The sequence below is a fragment of the Podarcis cretensis genome (assembly GCF_951804945.1).
Source record: "Podarcis cretensis genome assembly, chromosome: 15".
NCBI classification, from domain to species: Eukaryota; Metazoa; Chordata; class Lepidosauria; order Squamata; family Lacertidae; genus Podarcis; species Podarcis cretensis.
In genome coordinates, this window is record NC_137185.1 from 3631913 (window position 1) to 3659487 (window position 27575).

The 27575-nt window shown below is 49.0% G+C and overlaps 1 protein-coding gene across 5 annotated transcripts in view; it reads left to right on the forward strand.

Moving 5' to 3' along the window:
• LOC307204149 (multidrug and toxin extrusion protein 2-like) overlaps positions 1-21477 on the forward strand; it is a 43152-nt gene extending 21675 nt beyond the window's left edge. For 4 of the 5 annotated variants that reach the window (XM_079955629.1, XM_079955633.1, XM_079955631.1 and 1 more), the window contains exons 6-17: positions 231-275; positions 921-1018; positions 1857-1954; positions 2452-2565; positions 4102-4169; positions 6116-6224; positions 6847-6922; positions 11797-11866; positions 12744-12876; positions 15924-16018; positions 17794-17875; positions 20621-21477. In XM_079955629.1, coding sequence (XP_079811755.1) covers positions 231-275; positions 921-1018; positions 1857-1954; positions 2452-2565; positions 4102-4169; positions 6116-6224; positions 6847-6922; positions 11797-11866; positions 12744-12876; positions 15924-16018; positions 17794-17875; positions 20621-20853 — 1221 coding nt within the window. In that variant the 3' untranslated portion in view covers positions 20854-21477. Of the gene's footprint in view, positions 1-230; positions 276-920; positions 1019-1856; positions 1955-2451; positions 2566-4101; positions 4170-6115; positions 6225-6846; positions 6923-11796; positions 11867-12743; positions 12909-14063; positions 14349-15923; positions 16019-17793; positions 17876-20620 lie in introns of those variants that run through there. The other variant, XM_079955630.1, reaches the window with a different exon arrangement.
• The last annotated feature ends 6098 nt before the right edge of the window (positions 21478-27575 follow it).

Genomic DNA, 27575 nt, shown 5'->3' on the forward strand with positions numbered 1-27575 from the left:
ACAGGAGGCGAGAGAGGTCCCCCTGGGCTCTTCTGACAATCTCACAACCCGCTAATCCGACTACATGCTCTGTGGCATCCCAGTCCAAACTGGGAATTAACTGGGAATGCTGGGAATCATCTGGGGCAAGGACAAAGGATTCTTCGGGCCTAGTTGCTCAAGTCAAGCCACCGCCAAAAGAAATGTAATCTAACACGGTTCTGTGGTTTATTTCCCCCCACCCTTTCCAGGCAGCTTTCCTCTATCAGCTACAAACCCGCTATTTGCAAAGCCAGGTATGGACCCATTCACCTGCTTAGGGGGAGGTTGGGGGGGGGTCATTGCTGCACCAAGGGGGTTGTGCAAACATTTCCTTTGGCATTTTGGACAGTCTGGGTAGTTGGCCTTGGTGAAGACTTGACGTTTTCATCCCCCAAAAGTTTTTGATCCGAGTTTCTACTGAAATGAGGCTGCATTTTAACGTTGTATTTTAATATTGTTTTTAAGTTGTATTTTAACCGATTGTTTTATACCTGGTGTTAGCCGCCCTAAACCCAATCATGGCTGGGGAGGGTGGGGTAGAAGTAAAATGTATTATTATTATTATTATTATTATGAAACGTGTTTTTGGAGTGGGGTGGGGCAGCTTCTCATTTGATTTCTTCTTAGCAGCCTAACACAGTCAAGCACATTTTGAACCGTTAAAAGACTGCTGGGGGGGGGGCAGGGGCAGAGAGAGATGCTGGAGAGACTTTCCAAATCTTTTGTCAACCTTTCCCCAAAGGGATCCAGGCCTGAGGGCAATTCCTCCGGGGTTTGGAGGTTGAGGGAGGTGGGGAGATGTAAACTGGGAGCTTTAGCTGGGTGTGGGAACAGGCTGGCTGGCTGGGGAGGTGTGCTTAATTTTCCCTTTTTCTTCCCCCCCCCCCCCCCGATCCCAGGCTATCCTCCTGCCCCAGGTGATCACGGGCGTCGTGGCCAATATCCTGAACGTGATCATGAACACCGTCTTCCTTTACTCCTTTGGGCTGGGAGTGGTGTAAGTTCGGGGTTCAGGGTTCGGGTCTTGTTGCTAACACAGAAATTCCTGGACAGCTTGGGATCCAGTTTGCCCCTGCGTAGACCTGTAAGATCACTGGGGGAAGTTTTGCTCGTGGTGACCCCGCCCCCTACAGGATATCATGGGGCTGCGACCCCCAAAATGGGCATTTCCCACCCTTGCCTCTGCAACAGGGGAAGCAACAGGCTGTTGACACCCTCCTTCTTTGATATCCAGTCTGTGAGCCATTTTGGTGTGGACGGGGTTAGACTAGATGTCCTTTGGGGTGCCTTCCCATGCTACAATTCTGTGATTCTGTGACACGCTGGCTTACTTCAATGCTAGGCAACCGGGGGCAGTGGGAGTGTTATATCTGCTGCATTACGGCCTGGGCGCACATATCTGTGTGCATTTAAGGTCCCCATCCCTAATTTGCAGGTTGCCATCTGATTGGATTTCACTTTGAATCCGATTTGATTTTAGATTGTATTTTAACTGATTGCTTGATTTTATGGTAATATTTGATGTTAGCCGCTCTGAGCCTGGTTTTGGCCGGAGGGGGGCAGGGTATAAATAAAATTATTATTATTATTATTATTATTATTATTATTATTATTATTATTATTACTATCTCCTCCCCATTTTTTTTAAAAAAATGAAAGCTAAGTTTCTAGTTCTCATGATTGCAAAGAAATCTGCTGCCAGCCCTGCCACCCACTCATAAAACTACATGGCAACGCGTTACTAGGACCACCAGCCTAAAGAAAAACCAAACCTGACGTTCTCTCAATTATTCCTTCCTCCTAACTTGCTTCAATTTTCCCTCGCTGTTTCACAGGGGCTCTGCGTGGGCCAACACGCTGTCTCAGAATTTGCAGGCCTTCCTCCTCTTCCTGTATGTGTGGTGGAAGAAGATACACAAGGAGACCTGGGGAGGTATTATTATTATTATTATTATTATTAGTTGCTTTTTATTAAAATTTATATACCACCATTCCTCCAAGGAGCTCAAAGAAGGCCGTTCTGTCTCTCCCCCCCCCCCCCCATTTTATTACCTCTCAACAACCCTGTGAGGTAGGCTAGGCTAAGAAACAGCGGTCAGCCCAAGGATCACCCGGTGGCTGAGTCGGGTTTTGAACGGTGGCCTCCGAGGTCCCTAGTCCAGCACTATAACTGTGACACCCACCCCTGGGCTCTCTGCGAGGCGTTAAACCTGGGGATTATTTTTTAATTTTTGCCTTCGAGAAGGCAGCGTGGAAGGAGGGGAGAGCGAAACCCCTCTGGCAATGCCCTGTGCAGTTTGCGGGCGACTGCGGTGGGGGGAAAGCCTTTTAAGGGAGCCCCTTTGCAGTGATAGGTCAGGGTGGGTCACGTGGCGCGCAGCCAATCAAAGCTTCTGGAATCTGGAAGCCTCTTTCTGCTGGTTCTTGCAGGCTGGACGCTGGACTGCTTGCAGGAGTGGGGCTCCTTCGTCCGCCTGGCTCTCCCCAGCATGCTGATGATCTGCATTGAGTGGTGGACATTTGAGATCGGCAGCTTCCTGGCGGGTGAGGTTAAGGCCGTGTCTCTGCCTGCTTCCCCGTCCTGCGTCTCCATTCCCCTGCTTTGTACCATGCCAAGTCAACAAACCGCAGTACCCCTTTCTCGCCACGACCAACGGCGGCACTGCAGAGCAGCACAGATTGGGCTCCCTGTTCCCTCGTCTTGATGGTGCCCCAAACGCATCATTGCTCCCAGAGGCTAATCTTCCCTCTGTAGAATTACGGATCTGGCGCAGGACACTTTAACTATTGGCTTCTCCTAAACTCAGATCCCCTGGTGTAATATCCCTAGCACTACAGATTGTCATAAGTCTAAAATTGTCTATCCAAAGCTTCACTCTTGTGGTTTATCACCACAACAGCTACTCGCTTTGGGTTTTATTAAAGAAAGCAGTCTAATTTGTCAGTGCCTAAATGATACCGAAGAGGGACGCGGGTGGCGCTGTGGGTGAAACCACAGAGCCTAGGGCTTGCAGATCAGAAGGTCGGTAGTTTGAATCCCCGCAATGGGGTGAGCTCCTGTTGCTCGGTCCCTGCTCCTGCCAACCTAGTGGTTTGAAAGCACGTCATGTGCAAGTAGATAAATAGGTACCGCTCCGGCGGGAAGGTAAATGGCGTTTCCGTGCGCTGCTCTGGTTCACCAGAAGCGGCTCAGTCATGCTGGCCACATGACCCAGAAGCTGTATGCTGGCTCCCTCGGCCAATAAAGTGAGACGAGCGCCGCAACCCCAGAGTCGTCCATAACTGGACCTAATGCTCAGGGGTCCCTTTACCTTTACCTTTAAATGATACCGAGTGTCAGAACAATTTGGACGCAATAAGGAACTTTTGCCCATGGTGTGACTATTTTCCACCTTCCCATTTCGACTCTCTGGCACCCGATCTGCATAACCTAGCAATTCTAAAATATAGACGCGCCTTTACTCTTGCAAGATTGAATGTGTTGCCCTCGGCTGGACTCGAGGGACAATTCCAACAGATTCCACACGAAAAATGCTTATGCCCCTGTGGAGATGGCAGTACCGAATCGGTGGCGCATGCCCTTCTGGCTTGCACTCCTTATAGAGACTTGAGGAAGATTATCACCCCTCTTTTACTGTCCATTCCGGGTTGCCCAACCACTGCCCCGGTGTCCATTCTTTTGGCAGATCAAGATGAGCAGGTGACAGCAAAGGTTGCAAGGTTTTTAGCTGGGGCAGTCAGAATAAGATCCGCTATTTGACTATTGGTTCAAAACCCAAAAATGTATTTTATATAATTAACTTTTTATTTCTGTGCTTTGTATACCGTATTGTTGATTTCCTGCTATGGCCGATGGCTGACGCAAATAAAGATTCATTCATTCATTCCTTCTTGCTGGTGCAGAGAGTGAACTGTGTCCAATTGGACCAGGCCAGTACCTCCTACCCGTTCACATGTCTGCCATTAAGTCTAAAGACCGGCATCTACCTCTCCTTATTTTTGGCCTCTGATGACTCACCTGCTTTCAGTTCTCCTCCATAATTCCTCTGTGTCTCCTTTTCTTCCTCTTTCCTCCCCAAGGCATGATCAGCGTGGTCGAATTGGGCGCTCAGTCCATCATCTACGAACTGGCTACGGTCGCATATCTGGTGAGGAATTGAATTTCCTTGTACTGAGTGAGCCATTTTCGGCTAGAACTCGCCGTGCCGTTATCTCTTCACTCGAGTTTCCCGTTTTTATAAAAATTGCTGCTATTGTTCCAGTGACACCTGTTTATTTTGAATTCTTATTGCAGGTATTTGTTATACCTTGGTGGCTAGCACAACTTGGGCTTTTATACTTTGCAACACTATTTTGCAGCCCTTTTTTTTGCATGAATCATCCCAATCAGAGATCTGCACTGATTCATCGCCAGGCCAAATTCAAGTTGTTGCTGTTGTTAATTAAATTTGTATACCGCCTGATACCCGTAGATCTCAGGGTGGTTCACAAAATAAAATTACAATATACCGTATTTTTCGCTCTATAGGGCGCACCTGACCATAGGGTGCACCTAGTTTTCAGCGAGGGAAATCAGTGGGGGAAAAATGATTCCCCCCCCCCCCAGCTCTCGGCCAGTCAGTCCCTTCTCCCTCCTTGGGGAAAAGCCCCCAAGAGCGGCGCGCTCTTTAAAGGCTGTGCGGCTCCTGCTGGCTTTTCTAGGAAAAGCCTGCAGAAGCCGCACAGCCTTTAAAGAGTGCACGGCTTTTCGTGCTTTTGCGGGAGGTGGGTGAATTCCCCCATCTCCTGCAAAAGCCCACAGGAGCCGCGCACCCTTTAAAGAGCGCACAGCTCCTGCAGGCTTTTTGACCTTCCCGCTACCCCCTGAGCCTGTGGGGCTGGCGGTGGGGGGAAGCGCTGCTTTCCCCCACCGCCAGCCTCAAAGACCAGACTCTCCTGGCTTCAGCGAAAGCAACGCGAAGCCTCTGGAGCACAAGTTTCGGAGGCTTCGCGTTGCTATCGCTGAAGCCAGGGTGCCTGCATTCGCTCCATAGGACGCACACACATTTCCCCTTAATTTTTGGAGGGGAAAAAGTTTGTCCTATAGAGCGAAAAATACGGTAAAAAGCACAAAATACGTAATTAAAATTAAAACAAATACTATTGGTATATAAAACCCTTAACAACTTGGGACCAGTTTACTTGTGGGAATGCTTTACTCCCTATATGCCCTTCGATCTGTAGAACTGGCACAGCTACACTCATTTCAAACTTTTAAGAGATTGTTCTTTTAGTGTGGCATCACCTACCCTTGGGAACTCCCTGCCTACAGACATCGGGCAGCTTCTTTCACTGTACACATTTTGGTGCCTCCTCCAAACATTATTTTAGGCAAGCCTGTCTAGTCCTGTAGAATATTGACCTATGTTTTAATCTGGTTGTTTTTTTAAAAAAGTTTTTTGTTGATTTTAGTTATTTTTGAAGCTTTTAAATAGCTGTTTTTAACTGGGAGGAGGGATCGGTTGCTGAAAATTTCATTGCTTTGATATTTTTGTAAACCGCCTTGCGGTTTGTGTGTGTGTGTGTGTGTGTGTGTGTGTGTGTGTGGTTTTGTGTTCCGTTTTAAAATTCAGCGGTATATAAATTTTACGAAACAAAATAAACGTGCTTACTGAATAGGCATCACCACACACTTTTGAGTAAACATCCCTAGAATTGCACTGTTGGGGCCATCTTCTCTCCCCCCCCCCCCAACGCACAGCTTCAAAAAAGAAACTCTCCAAATACAGTTATTCCTCAGGTTACAGCCGCTTCAGGTCGCGTTTTTTCAGATTACGGACCCGCCGAAATCCGGAAGTACCGCAACGGGTTACTCCTGGGTTTCGGCAGCCACGCATGCGCAGAAGCGCTAAATCGCGCTTTGCGCATGTGCAGAAGCGCCAAATCACAACCCGCACAGACACACTGCTGCGGGTTGCGAACGCTGTGGGTTGTGAACGTGCATCCACTGTACTTCTTTTTAGCCTTAAAGGGGCTGTTGCTTTCGCTCCTCGCTCCCTTTGACTGCAGAATATTTTGCTCCCTTGGTTAATCCCCTCTCCTGTCCCCCCACCAGCTACCGCAAGGCATGAGCGTTGCCTCCAGCGTCCGAGTGGGGAACGCCCTTGGGGCTGGTGACATCCAGCAAGCCAAACTGTCCTGCATCACGGGGCTCCTCTGCACAGGTGTGTATGTCTCTTTAAGGCTGTCCCAGTCCCTCTGGCAGTGGGCGGAGCTCTCTTTCCCAGGAAGGGTTCATCCTTAAAGGGGCAGCGTCTCCTTAGCTCAGGGGCAGAGAACCCTCTTCCCCTGTCTGAAAGCTACATATTCTCACAAGCGACCTTCTGGGGGCCGTGTGATAGTGATGGGAAGGGCCAGAGACAAAGAGATTGAGAGAGAGAGGGTGAAAGAACAGGTGCAAGGGGTTTCTATGCACCCATTCCTATCGGCCGTCCTGCAGAACCATCTTGGGGAAAGGGGCGGGGCTTGGGGAGGCGGAGCCTGGAGTGTCCCAAGGGCCAGACAGAGAGCCACGGAGGACCGCATTCAGACCTGAGGTTCCCCCACCCCGGCATGAGAGATGTGCTACCTCTGAGGCACATTCAGACCATTGCCAGAGGAGCTCTTTCAATACTGTTGCATTTTTTAATGTGTGACATTTTAGTGTATTTTTGGTCTTTGTTGGAAGCCACCCAGAGTGGCTGGGGAAACCCAGCCAGATGGGCGGGGTACAAATAATAAATTATTATTATTATTATTATTATTATTTAAAAACGCTTCTGATCTGATCTCTCTCTCCTGTCCCAGGTGTGTTTGCTATGGTGTTTGCTGGCCTCCTGGCAGCCGTGAAGGACGTGGTAGCCTACGTCTTCACCAGCGACAGGTAGGTCATTCAAACCCGGAGCAGGAAATTCTTTCGGCATTGATCTGGGCAAATCAGCGGACCGCTCAGCGGTCCACGAGAGAACTTAAAAATTCCAAGCTTAAAAATGGAAAACGTAAAGCCTCCCGGCTACAAAGGGACTCCTGCTGCAGTGAGGCCTCGGACCATCGGCTGGGTGAGGACTGCAGGGCCTGCTCCCTTCCAGGGCCTTTTCCAGCTGGCCCAGGGGGCGTGGCCCAGGACCTCTCTCCCGGCTATAAAGGGACTCCTGCTGCAGTGAGGCCTCGGACCATCGGCTGGGTGAGGACTGCAGGGCCTGCTCCCTTCCAGGGCCTTTTCCAGCTGGCCCAGGGGGCGTGGCCCAGGACCTCTCTCCCGGCTATAAAGGGACTCCTGCTGCAGTGAGGCCTCGGACCATCGGCTGGGTAAGGACTGCAGGGCCTGCTCCCTTCCAGGGCCTTTTCCAGCTGGCCCAGGGGGCGTGGCCCAGGACCTCTCTCCCGGCTATAAAGGGACTCCTGCTGCAGTGAGGCCTCGGACCATCGGCTGGGTGAGGACTGCAGGGCCTGCTCCATTCCAGGGCCTTTCCAACTGGCCCAGGGGGCGTGGCCCAGGCATTTATTTGGAACAAACTTTTTGGGAAGGGTGGGAAGTGTTCTGCCATTCTTCCCTGTTCCAGGTGGTTAATGTGCTTTAATATGTCCTCAAGCAGTCGGTGGCAATTTAAATTTAAATTTAAATTTTTATTTTTATTTTCCTTTTTTCCATTGTTGGGGGTGGGTGCGATGGATATTTAGTTGGGGATTAATTTTAGTATAATTGTTCTGTTTCTTTTTGTTGTTGTTGTTGTTTTATTGGTTCTGTATAGTTTGTGTTTTGTTTTTAAGGGGCGGGATCAGGGCTGCCTGGGAGTGGGGCCCCAGCCAACACGATGGCTGGGACAAGTTCCACGGGGGAGGAAGCACTGGGACATCCGATCTCGGTGATCATGGGCAGGAGGCGGAGTTACGCTAAGACCAGACCATGTCATTACCGAGGAGGCAGGTTTAGTCGTTGTTTGAAGACTATCCCTGCCTCCGGGTCTGGCCTTGACCAGATGGATACTGGAATCAACAGGGGAAACCTACATGACCTGAAGGTGTTGCTGTGTAATGTCAGGTCAATGATGAATAAAACCACTGCCATCCACGACCTGATTGTGGATGGAGGATTTGACCTGGCATGTGTGACAGAGACCTGGTTGGAGGAAGCAGATGGGCCTGTCCTTGCCGCTGCTTGCCCACCAGGTTTCTCTTACGCACAGCAACCCAGGTTATGTGGGCGGGGAGGGGGGGTTGCAGTGATTTTTAGGAAGTCACTAGCTTGCACCAGGCGTCCTACTGGGAAGATCCAGTTTTCTGAGTGCATGTTCTGGAAGTTGGGCAATAGGGGCAGTACAGGATTCCTTTTGGTGTACCGACCTCCCCGCTGCACCAAGGATTCCCTGTCTGAGCTGCTTCAGGTCGTGGCGGATTTTCTCCTGGAGACACCTTTGGTTGTCCTAGGAGATTTTAACATCCATGCCGACACGACCTTACAAGGGGCTGCTCGGGACTTCGTGGAAAGCATGGCCTCCATGGGGCTGTCCCTGAATAAGTTTGGCCCAACTCATAGTTATGGACATGCCTTAGACCTGGTGTTCACCTCTAGTGACGTGGGTGATCTGACACTAAGTAAAAGTGAAACAAAAGAAGTGCCATGGTCAGATCACTTCCTGGTGCAACTGGACTTCTCCGCGACCCTTCCCCTCTGCAGGGAGGTGGGACCAATTCAGATGGTCCGCCTCCGCCACTTAATGGATCCAAATGGTTTCCAGAGAGTGGTAGGGGATGCTTTATCCCATGTTGATGGCCTTTCAGCTGATTCCCTGGTGGCCCGCTGGAATGCGGAGTTAACCAGGGCTATCGACTGTCTGGCTCCAAACGCCCTCTCCGATTGCATGGAGCCCGGACAGCTCCGTGGTTTTCTTCGGAGCTGAGGGCGATGAAACAATCACTGAGACGGCTAGAGCGTCGGTGGCAAAAAACTCACTCCAAATCTGACCGGACACAGGTTAGAGCTCAACGTCGAGCCTACCAAGTGGCAATAGCGACGGCGAAGAAGACTTTCTTCACCGCCTCTATTGCATCTGCAGAAAATAGTAGCAGGAGACTCTTTCAGATGGTTCGTAATTTAACGGAACCACCTTTACCACCGGGGCCTTGTAAAGACCCCAAGATCTCCTGCAACGATTTTGCAAAGTTTTTTGCAGATAAAATCACTCATATTCGGAAGGAGCTAGACACCACCGTGGGAGCAGTGCCGGGGCGGGAGAGTGCTAGAGCTCTGTCTGGTCAAGTTGCATGGAATCAATTTCAATCCGTTACCCCCGAGGATGTGGACAGGCTGCTTGGACGCGTGAAACCAACCACCTGTCTCCTAGATCCTTGCCCATCCTGGCTAATAAAAGCAAGCCGGGAAGGGCTGGGCGATGGGCTCTGCGGGGTGGTGAATGCTTCCCTCTGTGAGGGAACATTCCCAGATCCGCTGAAAGAGGCGGTCATTAAACCGCTTCTTAAAAAACCATCTTTAGACCCGGCCAGTATGGCCAACTATCGTCCAGTCTCAAATCTTCCTTTCTTGGGCAAGGTGATTGAGCGCGTGGTTGCTGAACAACTCCAGGCACGCCTGGAGGATGCGGACCATTTGGATCCCTTCCAATTGGGATTCAGGCCTCATCATGGGACTGAAACTGCCTTGGTCGCGCTGGTTGATGATCTCCGGCGAGCTAGGGACAAAGGTGAGAGTTGTTTCCTAGTTCTGCTGGATCTCTCAGCGGCCTTTGATACAATCGACCATAACATCCTTCTGGACCGTCTAGAGGGGCTGGGAGCTGGGGGCACTGTTATACAGTGGTTTCGCTCCTTCCTCCTGGGCCGTGTTCAGAAAGTGGTGGTGGGGGATGAGTGTTCAGACCCCTGGGCCCTCACTTGTGGGGTGCCTCAGGGTTCCGTCCTCTCCCCCATGCTTTTTAACATCTATATGAAGCCGCTGGGAGAGATCATCAGGGGGTTTGGACTGGGTGTCCATCAATATGCAGATGATACCCAGCTCTACCTCTCCTTCAAATCAGAACCAGTGAAGGCGGTGAAGGTCCTGTGTGAGTGCCTGGAGGCGGTTGGAGGATGGATGGCGGCTAATGGATTGAGGTTGAATCCTGACAAGACAGAAGTACTGTTTTTGGGGGACAGGGGGCGGGCAGGTGTGGAGGACTCCCTGGTCCTGAATAGGGTAATTGTGCCCCTGAAGGACCAGGTGCGCAGCCTGGGAGTCATTTTGGACTCACAGCTGTCCATGGAGGCGCAGGTCAATTCTGTATCCAGGGCAGCTGTCTACCAACTCCACCTGGTACGCAGGCTGAGACCCTACCTGCCTGCGGACTGTCTCGCCAGAGTGGTGCATGCTCTGGTTATCTCCCGCTTGGACTACTGCAATGCGCTCTACGTGGGGCTACCTTTGAAGGTGACTCGGAAACTACAACTAATCCAGAATGCGGCAGCTAGACTGGTGACTGGGGGCGGCCGCCGAGACCACATAACACCAGTCTTGAAAGACCTACATTGGCTCCCAGTACGTTTCTGAGCACAATTCAAAGTGCTGGTGTTGACCTTTAAAGCCCTAAACGGCCTCGGCCCAGTATACCTGAAGGAGCGTCTCCACCCCCATCGTTCTGCCCGGACGCTGAGGTCCAGCGCCGAGGGCCTTCTGGCGGTTCCTTCATTGCGAGAAGCAAAGCTACAGGGAACCAGGCAGAGGGCCTTCTCGGTAGTGGCGCCCGCCCTGTGGAATGCCCTTCCAGCAGATGTCAAAGCAATAAATAACTACCTGACATTCAGAAGACATCTTAAGGCAGCCCTGTTCAGGGAAGTTTTTAATCTGTGATATTTTAGTGTATTTTTGGTTTTTATGGAAGCCGCCCAGAGTGGCTGGGGAGACCCAGCCAGATGGGCGGGGTACAAATAATAAATTATTATTATTATTATTAACGCTGGTGGTCAACAAAAGAGGTTTAAAGACTCTCTCAAAACAATGTGGTATAAACACCGACAACTGGGTAACGCTGGCCTGCAAGCTCTCCAGTTGGAGAACAGCCTTTGCCAAAGGCGTCATGGGCTTTGAAGACAATCGAACTCAGGACGCAAGGGAGAAATGTGCTAAGAGGAAGGCACGCTTGGCAAATCCACACTGTGATCAACTCCTGCCCGGAAACCCATGTCCCCACTGCGGAAGGACGTGTGGATCCAGAATTGGCCTCCACAGTCACTTACAGACTCATTGTTAAAACTGTGTTTATGGAAGACAATCTTACTCAGCTACAAGTGGTCGCCAAAGAAGAAGTTTAAACACAAAATGCATTAAAAGAAGGACAAAACAGCAACCAATAATACATAATTATGGTGGAGAAAATTACACAAAATTTGAGATTTTGACAGGGACTAGAACCTCCAAACGCATATTTATTTGATTTGGCATTCTTTTATTACAACAGAGACATCTTTTTCAAAGCAACCCTTTTGTAAGCCTGGCAAATGCGAAACTATACTTGATGATCTGATAATGCTGATATTCTTTACTGGGACTTGGTTATTTTAACCCGTTTTAAACTGGGCTCATCCTACATGCCTATTGTGTAGCTTTGTTTTTCATCTTTTAATTTTTTTCTGTTATTGTTATCTCTGTTTTATATATGTTATAAAATGAAACAATGCTTTTTTTAAAAAAAAAACCTCTACCCCCCCCAAAAAGCTCACCTTCTTTCCCTGCCCATTCTCAGTCTTGTCTTTGCTCCCCGACAGAGAGATCATCGCCCTGGTTGCCAAAGTAATGATGATTTTTGCCCCTTTCCATCTGCTGGATGCAATAGCGGTGAGTTCAGTACAGCATGAATTGGTACCCAGGGCTCTGTGTGGCTGCAAACCCCGTAGTTCCACTAGTAGTTCCACTAGGGGGCAGCACAAGCACAGAATGTGGTTCTTCCTTTTCCTGTTCTCACATTTAAAACTTAGCAAGCTTCTAGACCTCATGTTCGTAAACATATTTTTGAAGACATTCGCCCAGACAATCTCTGCTGCCAAATAAACCTTTCCAGGGTTTGAAGATCTAGTTTTTTTTTATTGTCCTTTGGGTATTCTCCCAACATTGCCCCGGCCCCAGCAAGCAAAAATTTCTCACAAATAATTTTCGGATGGAAAGTAAAGGGAGAGGAGTTGTTCAAATGGATTCAGCTTGCCTAATATAAGGAGCTTTCCTGTTAAAATTATTGGACTTAGCTGAGGTGGCAAAGTTGGCGTGTTTAATCAGAGAAAAACATTTTTCAATATTTACGAAAGATTGGAAACCCCTTATAGACTCTATGTGAAAAAGAAAATGGAACTGTTGATATCTGGGTTAGAATTAAACTTTGGTCTATAGAACCATTGAGTCTTATCTTGGAGTGGATGTTTTAAATAATTTTCTATATATAGCTGACAGATGAAGAATCGGAAGTTCCTTCTTTCTTTCTTTTCCCCCTTCTCCTTTCTTCATTTTGGTTTGTGTTTTATTTGGATTAGTTTTTTTTTAACTTTGATAAAAAGATATTGGATATTAATCTCTGTATTTTTTTCAAACTTTAATATTTATTTATTTTTAAGAAAAAAACCCAACCCTTTGAGGTAGGCCAGGGTCTTGACGCTCTCCCACGCTGACACTGTTGCTGAACTGGTATAATTTTAGCCCACTCTCCTTCTCATCCCCTCTCCAGGCCACCTGCGGCGGAATACTGAGAGGAGCTGGAAAGCAGAAGATTGGTGCCATCGCCAATGCCATCGGCTATTATACCATTGGGCTTCCCATTGGCATCACACTTATGTTTAGGTACAAGCTTGGAGTGATAGGTACGTGTCTCAGCAGGCCAACGCCAGCTGATGTTGTCAGCTAAAAAAAAAGAGATTTTTTTTAAAAAAAATAATACCTGCTGGTCATTTTTTTCTAAGAAACATCAAAGATTGTGTGTTCTTGTTCACCTCTTCCCTCCTCATCCTGTTTTCCTTTTGTGTCGTGCCTTTTTTTATTATTCTAAGCCTGAGGGCAGGGACTATTACTCACTCCAGGAGCCGTGCTGATCGAAGAGCAGGATATAAATGCTTTCAACAAATGGGGGGGGGGGAGAGCAAGGCCTTCGTTTGGGATCTGCCACTAGGTCCCTTCACTCAGCTGTCTCCAAGATTGAGCCAGTCCAGGTGAGGGGAACCTGTGGCTCCTCCAGATGGTGCTGAACTACAACTCCCATCAGCCCTAGCAAGCATGCCTAATGACCAGAGATGATGGGAGCTGTAGTTCAGCAGCATTAAGAGGGCCAAAGTTTCCCTCACACCTTTGTATTTATTATAATAATAAATAATAATAATTTTTTATTTATATCCCGCCCTCCCCAGCCGAAGCCGGGCTCAGAGCGGCTAACAACAGTAAAACAATACAACATTCTAAAATCAGTTCATTATAAAATCAGTTCAAATCAGATTAATGGCAACCATTGGGCTAGAGTTCTGTGAAGATTGCCAAAGGAGGGGGTCAGACTGTGCCTTGGCCAAAGGCCTGGTGGAACAGCTCTGTCTTGCAGGCCCTGCGGAAAGATGTCAAGTCCCGCAGGGCCCTAGTCTCTTGTGACAGAGCGTTCCACCAGATCGGGGCCACAGCCGAAAAAGCCCTGGCTCTGGTTGAGGCCAGCCTAACCTCCCTGTGGCCCGGGACCTCCAATATGTTATTTGAAGACCGTAAGTTTCTCTGTGGGACATACCAGGAGAGGCAGTCCCGTAGGTACGAGGGTCCTAGGCCGTATAGGGTTTTAAAGGTTAAAACCAGCACCTTGAACCTGATCCTGCACTCCACTGGGAGCCAGTGCAGCTGGTATAGCACCGGGTGAATGTGATCTCGCAGCGAGGACCCAGCCAGGAGTCTCGCCATGGCATTCTGCACCCGCTGGAGTTTCTGGGTCAGTCTCAAGGGCAGCCCCACGTAGAGCGAGTTACAATAATCCAGTCTGGAGGTGACCGTCACGTGGATCACAGTGGTTGTGTATTAGGATGCTGCCTTATGCCAAGTCAAGTTGGACAACCCAATACTACCTGCTCTGACTGGCAGAGCACCACTCACTTTGGGAACTGCTGATTTAACATTTGTTGTAGTTCCAAAAACACCTGGGGTGAGGTGCACCAGGTTTGTTTGTTTTTTAAATGATTTTTATTGGCTTTACATATAATCAGGTTATGTAACATCAGATCCTCTTATTTTATCTCTTTGGCTCAACTGAGCCTGACGACTTCCTCCCGTCTGATGGTTTACAACAGGCACCCCCAACCTTCGGCCCTCCAGATGTTTTGGACTACAATTCCCATCATCCCTGACCACTGGTCCTGTTAGCTAGGGATCATTGGAGTTGTAGGCCAAAACATCTGGAGGGCTGCAGGTTAGGGATGTTGAACGGTTTCTTTATTTTTTAAAAAAATACTTTTTATTGATTTTCACAAACATAACAAAATTACGGTAAGTAAAACTTAAACTTTTACATTCAGCGTGTTGAATGGTTTCTTTAAATATTAAGGTTCATCATTGTTTCACAAGATGTGTGTCTCTTTAAAGGCCAGAGCAAATAACATGACCTAGTTTTACAGCTGTGAAGCAGTATAGCAGGTGATGTTAAATTGTACTAATTAAGCTGTGTCAGCAATTAGGTATTGTATATAAAGAGCAGCATGTAGCTCTCTCAGTCCCCTGGCAAATGGGATGGTGGATGGGTCATGCTTATTGATATAATGTAATTTAGTGTAAAAGGGGTTTTTCTTGTTAAAGCCTAGCAAAAATTACTTTTGCGTTTCGTGAATGTGTGGTCTCCCCAACACGCCTTTTGCAGCGCAACTAATCTGCAAAATAACCAACAGGGGATACCTGGTTTACAAAATTAAACTTTGCATCTTTACATTTCGCTTTGTTTCCTACCCTTGTTATATTATTATAGTGGTACCTCGGGTTAAGTACTTAATTCGTTCCAGAGGTCCGTTCTTAACCTGAAACTGTTCTTAACCTGAAGCACCACTTTAGCTAATGGGGCCTCCCGCTGCTGCCACGCGATTTCTGTTCTCATCCTGAAGCAAAGTTCTTAACCTGAGGTACTATTTCTGGGTTAGCAGAGTCTGTAACCTGAAGTTTATGTAACCTGAAGCGTATGTAACTCGGGGTACCACTGTACCTAAAATATTAACTTACTCAACCTGAATATGTAGCAATTTCCTCTTACAAATCTTCAGATAGCCCTGCTATAATGATGTTAACTGCTTACAATTGTCTTTCAAACATGATATAAATTTGTTCCAGTCCTTTTGGAATGCTTGGTCTCGCTGGTTCTGAATTCTTCCCGTCAGTTTTGCCAGTTCTGCAAAGTCCATCATCCTCATCTGCCACTCTGCTTTTGTTCGGGTGCACCGGGTTTGGGAAGCCTGACGTGTACACAGAATAAATAAATGCTCTAACCCTACTGGACGGTTCAGGGACGCAGGTGGCGTTGTGGGTTAAACCACAGAGCCTAGGACTTGCTGATCAGAAGGTCGGCGGTTCGAATCCCCGCGGCGGGGTGAGCTCCCGTTGCTCAGTCCCTGCTCCTGCCAACCTAGTAGTTTGAAAGCACGTCATGTGCAAATAGATAAATAGGTACCGCTCCGGCGGGAAGGTAAATGACATTTCTGTGTGCTGCTCTGGTTCGCCAGAAGCAGCTTAGTCATGCTGGCCACATGACCCGGAAGCTGTACGCCGGCTCCCTCGGCCAATAAGGCGAGATGAGTGCCGCAACCCCAGAGTCGGCCACGACTGGACCTAATGGTCAGGGGTCCCTTTACCGTTACTAGATGGTTCATCTGAGGGATCTTGTTCTCTTTCTCTCTCTCTTTAGGCCTGTGGACGGGGCTTATTGTCTGTATCTCTCTCCAAGCCGCCTCTTTCCTGGTCCTCGTCCTGCGAGCCGACTGGAAAAAGGCCTCGGAAGAGGTGAGGCTCGAGAGCACCGGTTCCTTTGGTTTCCATAAGTGGGCGGGTCCCAGCACCCACAAGGGTAAAGTAGGCACCTCATGGAATCATAGAGCGCTAGAGCTGGAAAGGGACCCGCAAAGGACATCTAGCTCATCCCCTTGGAAAGAAACGCGGGGGAAGAATCCTTGACGGCTGGCCACCCAACCTCTGCTTAAAAGCCAGAGATCATCTGACAGCTTCCAAGGTTGTCCGTTCCTCTGTTGAATGACCATCCTTCCTGATGTTTAGAGAGAATCTGCTTTCTCGCAGCTTGAATCCCTTGCTTCGAGTCCTGTCGTCCGGAGCAGCAGAATAATAATACAGAGGACGCTCGGGTTGCGAACGTGATCCGTGCCGAATGCACATTTGCAACCCACAGTGGCATGTCTGCGCATGCACGGGTTGTGATTCGGCACTTCTGTGCAAAGCGTGATTTAGTGCTTCTGCGCATGCGCGACCGCCGAAACCCGAAGTAACCCATTCCGGTACTTCCGGGTTTCGGTGGGTGTGTAACCCGAAAAAACGCAACCTGAACCCAAGGTATTAATGCACAGTCAAACCCCAGTTGTTGAACGTAATCCATTCCGGAAGCACGTTCGGCTTCCAAAACGTTTGACAACTGAGGCGCGGCTTCTGATTGGCTGCAGGAGCTTCGAGCAGAAGCCTGTTGGATGTTTGGCTTCTGAAAAACATTTGAAAACCGGAGCATTTACTTTCCTGTTTTTGGCATTCGGGAGCCAAAATGTTCCAAAACGGAGGCTTTCAGGATCCGAGGTTTGACTGTAACAACAATAGCATCATCAATAGTAATTTAATTGTTTAAATGCTGCCCATCTAACTGGGTTCCCCCAGCCGCTCTGTGCAGCTCCCAACAAAATATTAAAAAGAACATGTGGTCTGAGAGCTGCCCAGAGTGTTTGGCCCCTGCTGGATTGATGCAAAACACATAAAAGACAAATATCCTCTTCTGCCATGGCGGGTGCTGAACTCTCGGCCTCACAGGAACTCTTCCTTCCTCAGTTCCCCGAAAGAGACACAAAAGGTTTTTGTGTGTTTCTTGGGCTCTGCTTTCCTTCAGAAATTTCACACCCCAGTTTATGGTTTTAAGGCAAAGGTGTGTTGTCGAGGTGGAAAAAGTGCCGTTCTGAAAACGAGGAGCTCCAGAAACCTGACGATCCAAATTAAAATGTTGGGATTCTGCTCCCGGCTTCCAACTGAGAGGCAATGGATTGCGGCAAGCTTTGCTCAGAAGTTGGAAATTGAGACCCCTAAACTAGCCGTGCCCATTATTCCCAGCGGGACTAGCATGGGAGACAGCCCTCGGAGGAGACGTACTGAAATTAGCTGGCCCTAATTAGGCGAACCCATTAACTTCAAGGGGTCTACTCTAGGTAAGATGAGAGCTGGACGGTGCCCAGTACACTGGTACCTCAGGTTAAGTACTTAATTCGTTCCGGAGGTCCGTTCTTAACCTGAAACTGTTCTTAACCGGAAGCACCACTTTAGCTAATGGGGCCTCCTGCTGCCGCTGTGCCGCCGGAGCACGATTTCTGTTCTCATCCTGAAGCAAAGTTCTTAACCTGAAGCACTATTTCTGGCTTAGTGGAGTCTGTATTCAGGCGTCTAACGAAGGGCGACTTAATGAGCCTTGATTGGGACGTCATGGGAAATGTGTGCTATGGATGTTAACCCTGAGATCTCTCCTCTCTCTCTCCCCCCGCCCGCCCCAAATCCCAAAATTTTTCATCTCCTAGGCTCAGAGCCGAGCAGGGCTGACAGCCAGACTACAGACCGGCAGTTCTGAGGACATTTCTGCTAATAAACCGGTGCCCTTAGGTAATTTTTCAATGGGGGTGGGAATGAATGGGGTTGAGAGTATGATATATATATTTTTTTTGGGGGGGGGGGAGATGAATGGGGCTGGGAGGGATTCGTTTTCCTTTTTTTTTTAATGATATTTATTCACATTTTAAAGATTACAAAGAGAAAAAATAAAAAGAAAAAAAAGAAAAATAGAAAGGACAGAAAAAATACAGACAATTGAAAAAAAAAAGATCCAACCTTTACATCACTTGCTTTCATTCACTTACTTCCTTGACCTCCTCACACCTCCCATTTTTGTATTCTAATTCAGTTAGATATTTCAGCAAATCCTTTCCAGTTTTGTTTTTATCTTAATAGTTTATCTTAATATATTGTGATATTACATTCTCTTCTTTCACCAAATTATTTTTACTTAATCCTTTATATCTTTTCTGCTAAAACCAGATAATTCTATTCCAACATTCCTTAATTTTACAATATTTCTGAAGATATACTTTAAATTTTTTCCAATCTTCCACCGACTCTTCTCCTTGGTCCCGGATTCTGCCAGTCATCTCAGCCAGTTCCGTATAGTCCATCACCTTCGTCTGCCATTCTTCCCGGGTGGGTAGATCTTGTGTTTTCCAATACTTTGCGATAAGTATTCTTGCTGCTGTTGTGGCGTACATAAAGAAAGTTCTATCCTCCTTTAACACCAATTGGCCGACCATGCGCAGGAGAAAGGCCAGGAGGAATTCCTTTTCCCGCTTGCCCCCGATTATATAAACGTCAGGTGGGGCACAGAGGAGAGCGGAGCCTGCAACATTTTCCCACCTTTGCCGCATCAAGCAGTTGGTCCCTTACCTTTTCCGCCCCGACCTGGCCACAGTGATCCATGCGATGGTCACCTCCAGGCTTGACTACTGTAATTTGCTCTACGCGGGGCTGCCCTTGAAGCTGTCCCAGAAACTCCAGCGGGTGCAGAATGCTGCAGCCAGGCTCCTCATGGGGCCTCTGCCATGGGAGCATATTCACCCAGTGCTTTTCCAGCTGCACTAGCTCCCGGTGGAGTACAGGGTCAGATTTAAGGTGCTGGTTTTGACCTTTAAAGCCCTTCATGGCCTAGGACCCTCGTACCTATGGGACCACCTCTCCCGGTATGCCCCACGGAGAGCCTCAAGGTCCATAAATAACAACACCCTAGAGGTCCCGGGCCCTAAGGAAGTCAGATTGGCTTCAACCAGAGCCAGGGCCTTTTCAACTCTGGCTCCGGCCTGGTGGAACGCTCTGCCTCATGAGACCAGGGCCCTGCGGGATCTGATTTCTTTCTGCAGGGCCTGTAAGACAGAGCTGTTCCGCCTGGCCTTTGGCTTGGAGCCAAATTGATTCCCTCCCCCTCTTTCTTTTTTCTTTTTCCTTTCTCCTCCTGTGATGAGGCTGCATTTTAATATTTTAATGTTTCAATATTTTAATGTTGTATTTTAATCTTGTTTTTAAGTTGTAATCATTCAACTTGTTTTAATTATTGCTTGTTAGCCGCCCTGAGCCCGGCCTTGGCTGGGGAGGGCGGGGTATAAATAAAAAATATTATTATTGAAGTTTCGCTTTTAAAACTCAGTTCCTCGCAAGACAGCTTGATCACCATGACTGCTCCTCCCTGTGCGATACGTGGCCCGGGGCAGGTTTCCAAGGGTTAAGTTCCTAGAATTGTGGGGTTGGATGGGGCCCCCGGGGGTCATCCGGCCTAGCCCCCTGGCCATGCCGGAATCGCAGCTCAGGAATCGTCGAGAGATGGCTCACCCTGGCCTCCACTTTGCCTCTTGAGCCCCTCTGCTTCTCCCTCTGTTTCTGGACTGCTCTCTGCCGCAGCCTCTTCCTGCTCACTAAGCCCTGTTCAGATACCTCCTCCTCCCATTCTTCTCCCTATTTGGGCTCTGAGCCTTCTTCCCTTGGGGGATCCCCAGCTCATTCCCCCACATCTCTGCGCCCAACCAGACAATGACATACAGCAATGAAAGGGGTGAGTAAGATTGGGAAATAATAATAATAATAATAGTATTTATTCATTCATTCATTCCCCGCCCATCTGCCTGGGTTTCCCCAGCCACTCTGGGCGGCTTCCAACAGGATATTAAAAACACAGTAAAAGATCAAACATTTAAAACTTCCCTAAGCAGGGCTGCCTTCAGATGTCTTCCAAAAGTCAGATAGTTGTTTATTTCCTTGACATCTGGTGGGAGGGCGTTCCACAGGGCAGGTGCCACCACCGAGAAGGCCCTCTGCCTGGTTCCCTGTAACCTCACTTCTCTCAGGGAGGGAACTGCCAGAAGGCCCTTGGAGCTGGACCTCAGTGTTCGGGCTGGACGATGGGGGTGGAGACGCTCCTTCAGGTCTACTGGGCCGTTTAGGGATTTAAAGGTCAGCACCAACACTTTGAATTGTGCTCAGAAATGTCCTGCGAGCCAATGCAGGTCTTTCAAGACCGGTGTTATGTGGTCTCGGCAGCCGCCCCAGTCACCAGTCTGGCTGCCGCATTCTGGATTAGTTGTAGTTTCCAGGTCACCTTCAAAGGTAGCCCCACATGGAGCGCATTGCAGTAGTCCAAGCGGGAGAAAACCAGAGCAGTGATGGAGAGAGAAAAAGGGCGAGAAACCGTCTCCTTTTTTGCAACTGCTGCCTTTGCCCACCGCCAGCACGCGGCCCACAACCGATTCCCCCTTCCCAGATTACCGAAAAGGTCCCGCCCCTGAATTAACGGCGAGGTTTTCTACCCCACAGCCTACCTTACGATGGAAACGGAGGTCCCCAACGGAGACGCTCTCAGTGGCATGGACCACGTGATGGAGCACCCGCCCCAAGACCAGCTGATTCCCCCAGAAGAGCTCACTTCGTCTCGCGTGGAAGTTTTGTCCGGGAAGCAGCTCCTAGTGCACCGGGGACTGGCTGTGGCGTTGGCCGTCTCCGTTTTGGTTGCAGGAGTCCTGATCCGCCTCCTTTTGCAGAACGGGTAGGGCGCTGAGGGGCGGCAGGCGGACCCCATCGAGGACAGAAGACACCTGGGAACTCTCTTCAGTTCTGGAGGAACCCCTTTCCTTCCTGGGGCTCAGCCGGGTGTGTTTGTGTCGCACAAAAGAGAACCACCTTGTGTTGTCCTTGGCCTGAAGGATGGGGGAATATTTCCTGAGCTGGCCTGAGCCGCTCTGCTTTCGTTGGGAAGAGTTGGCCGACTCAAGAAAAGTTGAGTACCACTATGAGGATGTTCAAGCGATGGGTAACTGTTACTCAGTTCTTCTTTTCCTGGAAGTTTATTTTTGACCAGACTTTCCCCCTCGCAGCTCAAATCTTTTTTGAGTCTCTCCCCACACTCCCTTTTTTAAATATTTCAATAACTAGCCTGCGGTTGTTGAACCCCGAGGTGCGAGATCAAGGACTTGGTTCATGCCGCAGACTTTATTATCTTGAGATGTGGACCCTGCCGGTTTTATGTGCCGCGAGCTCGGAGCTCGTTAAGTTTCCTTTGGCAACCTCTAGCCGAAAACGCACCTTTTCTGTGCCCCCTTTTCCCCAGTAATTCTGCATTTTGGTATGGTTCAGGGTTTTTATGAATAAACCGAGTTTTCTGAGTTGTTTTAATAGAGTGCCAGGTCAAGTGCCTCTTCGATGACACCGGCAGAAGTTCTGAGCCAGGTGTGTGGGAAACATCGGCCTGAGCTGAACTACAACTCTCCTCCGCTGCGGCAAGGGTGTTGGGAGTTGCAGTTCAGCAACATCCGGAGAGGGACAAGGGCTTCCCACACCTGTTCCGCCCCAACAGACATTGCTAATTAACAAGTGGGAACTGTAACAAAGTGCTGCCGGCTGTTCAGGCTGCTAGCCCGTCTGCCGTAAACTCCCTTCCTTTCCCCCCAAAGACCCTTGGTGCTCCAATAATAATAATAATAATAATAATAATAATAATAATAATAAATTATTTATACCCCACCCTTCCTGGTTCAAAAACAGGGCTCAGGGTGGCTAACAACAAATTTAAATTATAAAAGCAGCATAAAATACAATATAAAAACATGAATAACAATAAAATTCAAAAATCAATTTAGGGGAAATAAGCATTGGATAATCCTCAGGGCTAGCTGGCTGAATTGGTCCTACTTGGGCCAGCGAGGAGGCCAGGGGAGAATTAGCTGTGGGGTCTCAGAGCGGGTAATCTTCATAAAAGGGGAGGGGGAGGGAAGAGAAGGGAAATAAAAGATCAGGCTGAATTCAGATTAAAAGCCAGGCAGAATAGCTCTGTGTTACAGGCCCGACGGAAGGAGGTTAAATCCTGAAGGGCCCTAGTCTCATGGGACAGAGCATTCCACCAGGTCGGAGCCATCACTGAGAAGGCCCTGGCCACTAACTGGCTGTGCTCGGGCCTCATTGCGGGGTTTTGAGGCTCCACTCTCTTGCTTGGGGTTATTTTTGTTGGATGATTAAGGGCAGATTAAAGAATGCAGCTTGCACCTACGGGAGGCAGCAATGGCTACCAGCCTGGATGGATTTAAAGGAGGATTGTTGTTGTTGTTTAGTCATGTCTGCCTCTTCGTGACCCCCTGGACCAGAGCACGCCAGGCACTCCTGTCTTCCACTGCCTCCCGCAATTTGGTCAAACTCATGCTGGTAGCTTCGAGAACACTGTCCCACCTTCTCGTCCTCTGTCGTCCCCTTCTCCTTGTGCCCTCCATCGTTCCCAACATCAGGGTCTTTTCCAGGGAGTCTTCTCTTCTCATGAGGTGGCCAAAGTATTGGAGCCTCAGCTTCAGGATCTGTCCTTCCAGTGAGCACTCAGGGCTGATTTCCTTCAGAATGGAGAGGTTTGATCTTCTTGCAGTCCATGGGACTCTCAAGAGTCTCCTCCAGCACCAGAATTCAAAAGCATCCATTCTTTGGCGACCAGCCTTCCTTATGGTCCAGCTCTCACTTCCATACATCACTACTGGGAAAACCAGAGCTTTAACTATGCGGACCTTTGTCGGCAAGGTGATGTCTCTGCTAAAGAAGGATTAGATAAATTCATAGCGGAAAAGGCTGCTGGCCAGAATGGCTCTGTTCTGCTCTCCGCAGCCATGCTGAATACTAGTTGCTGGAAACCACAGCAGGGGGGAGTTGCTCTTTTGCTCGGATCCTACCTGCTTGGTTTCCCTTTGGGGCACCTGGCTGGCCAGTGTGAGAACAGAATGCTGGACTAGACAGGCCATTGGCCTAATCCAGCTGTATTTCCTTACATTCTGCAGATTGTACAGTGGTGCCTCGCAAGACGAAATTAATCCGTTTCGCGATTCTCTTTGTCTAGCGGTTTTTTCGTCTTGCGAAGCAAGCCCATTGACGGCTTAGCGGATTAGCGCTATTAGCGGTTTAGCGGCTTTTAGCGGATCAGCTGATAAGCGGCTTAGGGCTTAGGAAAAGGGGGGGAAAGGGGAAAAAACCCGCAGGAACTCGCAAGACATTTTTGTCTTGCGAAGCAAGCCCATAGGGAAATTGGTTTTGCGAAGCGCCTCCAAAACGGAAAACCCTTTTGTCTAGCGGGTTTTCCGTCTTGCGAGGCGTTCGTCTTGCGGGGCACCACTGTATTTTGCATTTCTGCAAATGCCTCTCTCGGGTGCATGGACCCAGCGTTAGAATCCTTTGCCTTCCAGTTGCTGCTGAGCTACAACTCGGATCATCCTTGGCCTTGTTGGCTCGGTGCTGGTGGGAGTTATAGTTTAGTGACACCCTGTAGGAGCCAAACCTTCCCTGCTCCTGGCACAGATAGCGTTTTGGCTGCAGTCAAAAAGAGTTTGCTTTTAGTAAAGGTAAAGGGACCCCTGACCATTAGGTCCAGTCGTGGCCGACTCTGGGGTTGCGGCGCTCATCTCGCTTCATTGGCCGGGGGAGCCAGCGTACAGCTTCCGGGTCATGTGGCCAGCATGACGAAGCCGCTTCTGGTGAACCAGAGCAGCACACGGAAACGCCGTTTACCTTCCCGCCGGAGCAGTACCTATTTATCTACTTGCACTGGTGTGCTTTCAAACTGCTAGGTTGGCAGGAGCAGGGACCGAGCAACGGGAGCTCACCCCATCGCGGGGATTCGAACCGCCAACCTTCTGATCGGCAAGTCCTAGGCTCTGTGGTTTAACCCACAGTGCCCCCCCGCGTCCCTTGCTATTAGTATGTAGCAGAAATAGAGCGGGGAGACAGGGACCCTCAAACCTTCAGATGTTGTCCAGCTCTCATCAGCCCCAGCCAACATGCTCTGTCGCTGAGCTACAACCCTAAGCTTGAAAATAAAAACAAGATTCCAGTCCTCATGGTTCCCCTTTTGAATTAAGGCCCTTCCCCAGCAAGGAACCACCTAGTCATAGCAAAAAATGATTTGAAATATAACAGCACAGAAACCGCTCAATTTCAATTGTGAGTAAAGGAAAAAGAGATCAATTTGAGCTAAAAATTTGGAACAAAGGGGTTCTAAAAACGGAGGTAGATCCCTTTTTGCTGTTTTAAAAGTGAAAGTAGTTACCGCTGACCGAAGCCGCAAGTGGGAAAAGCTGTCAGGAATGACAGATTGAATGAAAGGGATACAAGTCACTGGATAGAGCTGCAGCCATTCCTGCGGCCACTAGGTGTCGCTTCAGCCCCATTTAACCGCTCCGTTTATCTTTTGGGCAATTTGATTTTGAAAGCAAATTTGGGACCCTTTCTACACTTGCACAAGTCAGAGAGGTGCTGGGGTTTGCTCCTGAAGCCCCTCCTTGCGGGTGTGAAAAGTCTGCCCCATGCCACTGGTTTCTCAGTCAGCCGAGGAATTAATTAGTTCCATTGTTCCTTCTAAGAGCAAACTTGGGTGGTTGAGGGCCCATCACTTTGGAAGCAAACAAGACTACATGGAATACAGAAACTTGCTGCCTTTTCCCCCAAAAAGGACTCATATGCCATGGGTAGGCAAACTAAGGCCCGGGGGCTGGATCCGGCCCAATCGCCTTCTAAATCCGGCAGACGGTCTGGGAATCAGCATGTTTTTACATAAGTAGAATGTGTCCTTTTATTTAAAATGCATCTCTGGGTTATTTGTGGGGCATAGGAATTTGTTCATTTCCCCCCCAAAAAATATAGTCCGGCCCCCCACAAGGTCTGAGGGACAGTGGACCGGCCCCCTGCTGAAAAAGGTTGCTGACCCCTGATATATGCCAAACTACACAAAGGGAACAACTCTTCTTGAATCATATGGAGGTGTCAGTGGTCAGAAACCATTCTTAGGGATGATGAGTGTGCTGCAACTTTGCGTTGCAGTTCCCAGGGATATCACATTAATAATAATTTAAAGTTTTATTCTGGCTCCCAGCCACCCACAAGGAGTTCTAGGCTGCATAACCATTCCCTCTAGCCCCAAACTTGCTTTATCCTAGCAAAAACCCCACCAGGTACATTAGGCTGGGGCGCTCTGCATATGCTCAGAGGTGCATTTATCCGGCAACTGCAAACTCAAGCTGTGATTCAGCAGGGAAATAGATTCTAGGGGGCCCTCCCTTGTAAAAACCCTCCAGCTCTGGGTTTTACAGTGCTACTGTTAGGAATAATATTGCACCCACTCTTAAAATGTGGGTCCTTATGAACCCAAAATGATACAAGCGAGAGACGTCAGCAGGAGGGAAGGTTTTGCAGAGGTGCAGTGTGTGTTAAGTATTTAGGAGGAGAAATCTTAAAAGTGGGGAGCCCTCCCCCAAAATAGGCCAACGCAGGCTGAGCATGCTCTGTGGGCACAGAATGTTGCGTGGGGATGGAATGGAGTGCCCTGTGTAATGGTGCGGCTGGCCGATGAAATACTCCACGCTGCAACATTTTGTCGCAGTTTCTGCCTACGAATTATAAGAACTGTGGGGATGTTTAAAGGTTGGGCTCTGGGTGAAGTTTTGATGCCGGTTTGAAGAAAGCACATCGGCTTGGGCCTCCAGTACTGGCATTTTTAAAAGGAGGCACACACGCCCTGAAAAAATGAGCATGCAGAAGGCAAATTCCCCTTTGAATTGCTCCTGGGGCCTTGGCAGAGGAAGACAAAGGAGTTTAATAAGCGTGAGGCATCTTCCCAGGGGGGTGGGGGTGGCGATTATCTGGGTATTTATGGGGTAACCTCAAAGGCCTGGCAGCAGGTGGTAGAGAACTTTCCAGAGGCAGCCCTGATACTGTGGGAATGAAAACTTAAGCCCAAAGCAGCCCTCTTTGGCCTGTGGGTCACCCCGCAAAAGCCACACCCCAGTTTCCACCCCAAATGTTTCTGCCTAGCTGGAAATGTGTTCAGGGCTCCACCCCCTTTTGCCTGCGGCCCCCAGAAAGTTGCTCAGAAGGAAATGTGGCCCTTGGGTCAAAGGTCCCCCTCCCGTCTTTGTAAAAGTGTGATGCGCGCTCTGTCAAACACCACGCATGCCGGTGGCGCTGTAGATGTAATGCACTTTGGACATGCTCAAGGGCACACTGTTTCCAAGTAAAACCTTCCAAGTTGTTGCAGGTCTGAGGTCCGGAGAAAGCGAGGGGGAAAGCAATCTCTACATGCTCAGGAGCACTACTGAATCAAACAGCAACACCATAAAATTGGCCTTGCTTTATAGCACCATTAATGGCAGGCCTCTGGCCCTAACACAGATCGACATTTGGATACATACAATGTTTTCAAATGGTTTTCAGTTGTTTCAAAATTCTGGCCCTTTTTATTTTTTACAAGTGAGTTTCAAAGTAAAGGTAAAGGGACCCCTGACCATTAGGTCCAGTCGTGGCCGACTCTGGGGTTGCGGCGCTCATCTCGCTTTACTGGCTGAGGGAGCCGGTGTACAGCTTCCCGGTCATGTGGCCAGCAAGACTAAGCCGCTTCTGGCGAACCAGAGCAGCGCATTGAAACGCTGTTTACCTTCCTACTGGAGAGGTACCTATTTATCTACTTGCACTTCGTGCTTTCAAACTGCTAGGTGGGCAGGAGCAGGGACCGAGCAACGGGAGCTCACCTCGTCGCGGGGATTCGAACCGCCGACCGTGGTTTAACCCACAGCACCACCCCCGTCCCAGGAGTTTCAAAAATCTGAACTAAATATTACCATGCTCACTTACCTGAGAGGAAGTCCCCTTGGCCACAGTAGGACGTACCTCCGAGTAGACCTGCAAAAGAAGCCCTGCCTCTAAGGGGGGGGGGCTACAATCCCCGGCGCGTGCTTTCCTTGGGAGTAAATCCTGAGCTGTTCCCGAGTAGACATGTAACAGAGAGACATGCAACAGTCCCATGGCACGTTTTCCCCGGGAGTAAATCCAATGGAACATCGGACCATTTGCTCCCGAGAAAACAAGCAGAGAGAGAGAGAGAAGATCGCGCCCTACAATCCTAAAGTTCGCCTTCCTGGGAGTTATAGTTCCATAACCACCACACCATTTGCTCCCGCGTAGACACTATAGGAAGGTGGGGGAGCATCGTGCCCCACAACCCCACGGTTTGCTTTCCCCAGGGTAGACCCAACACGTGCGAACACGCGAAAGAGAGAGGATCGCGCCCCACAAACCCACTGCCACGCTTTGCCAGCGAAGGCGGGAGAGCAAATCCCAAAGGAGCATCCTGCTATTTACTCCCGAGTAGACACACACACAAAGAGAGCGAGTGAGCGTTTCATTTTTACATTACATTGAAATTGGAAATGTAAAGAAAAGGAAGGAACATTTTATCATATGTGTTGGACCTGCCCCA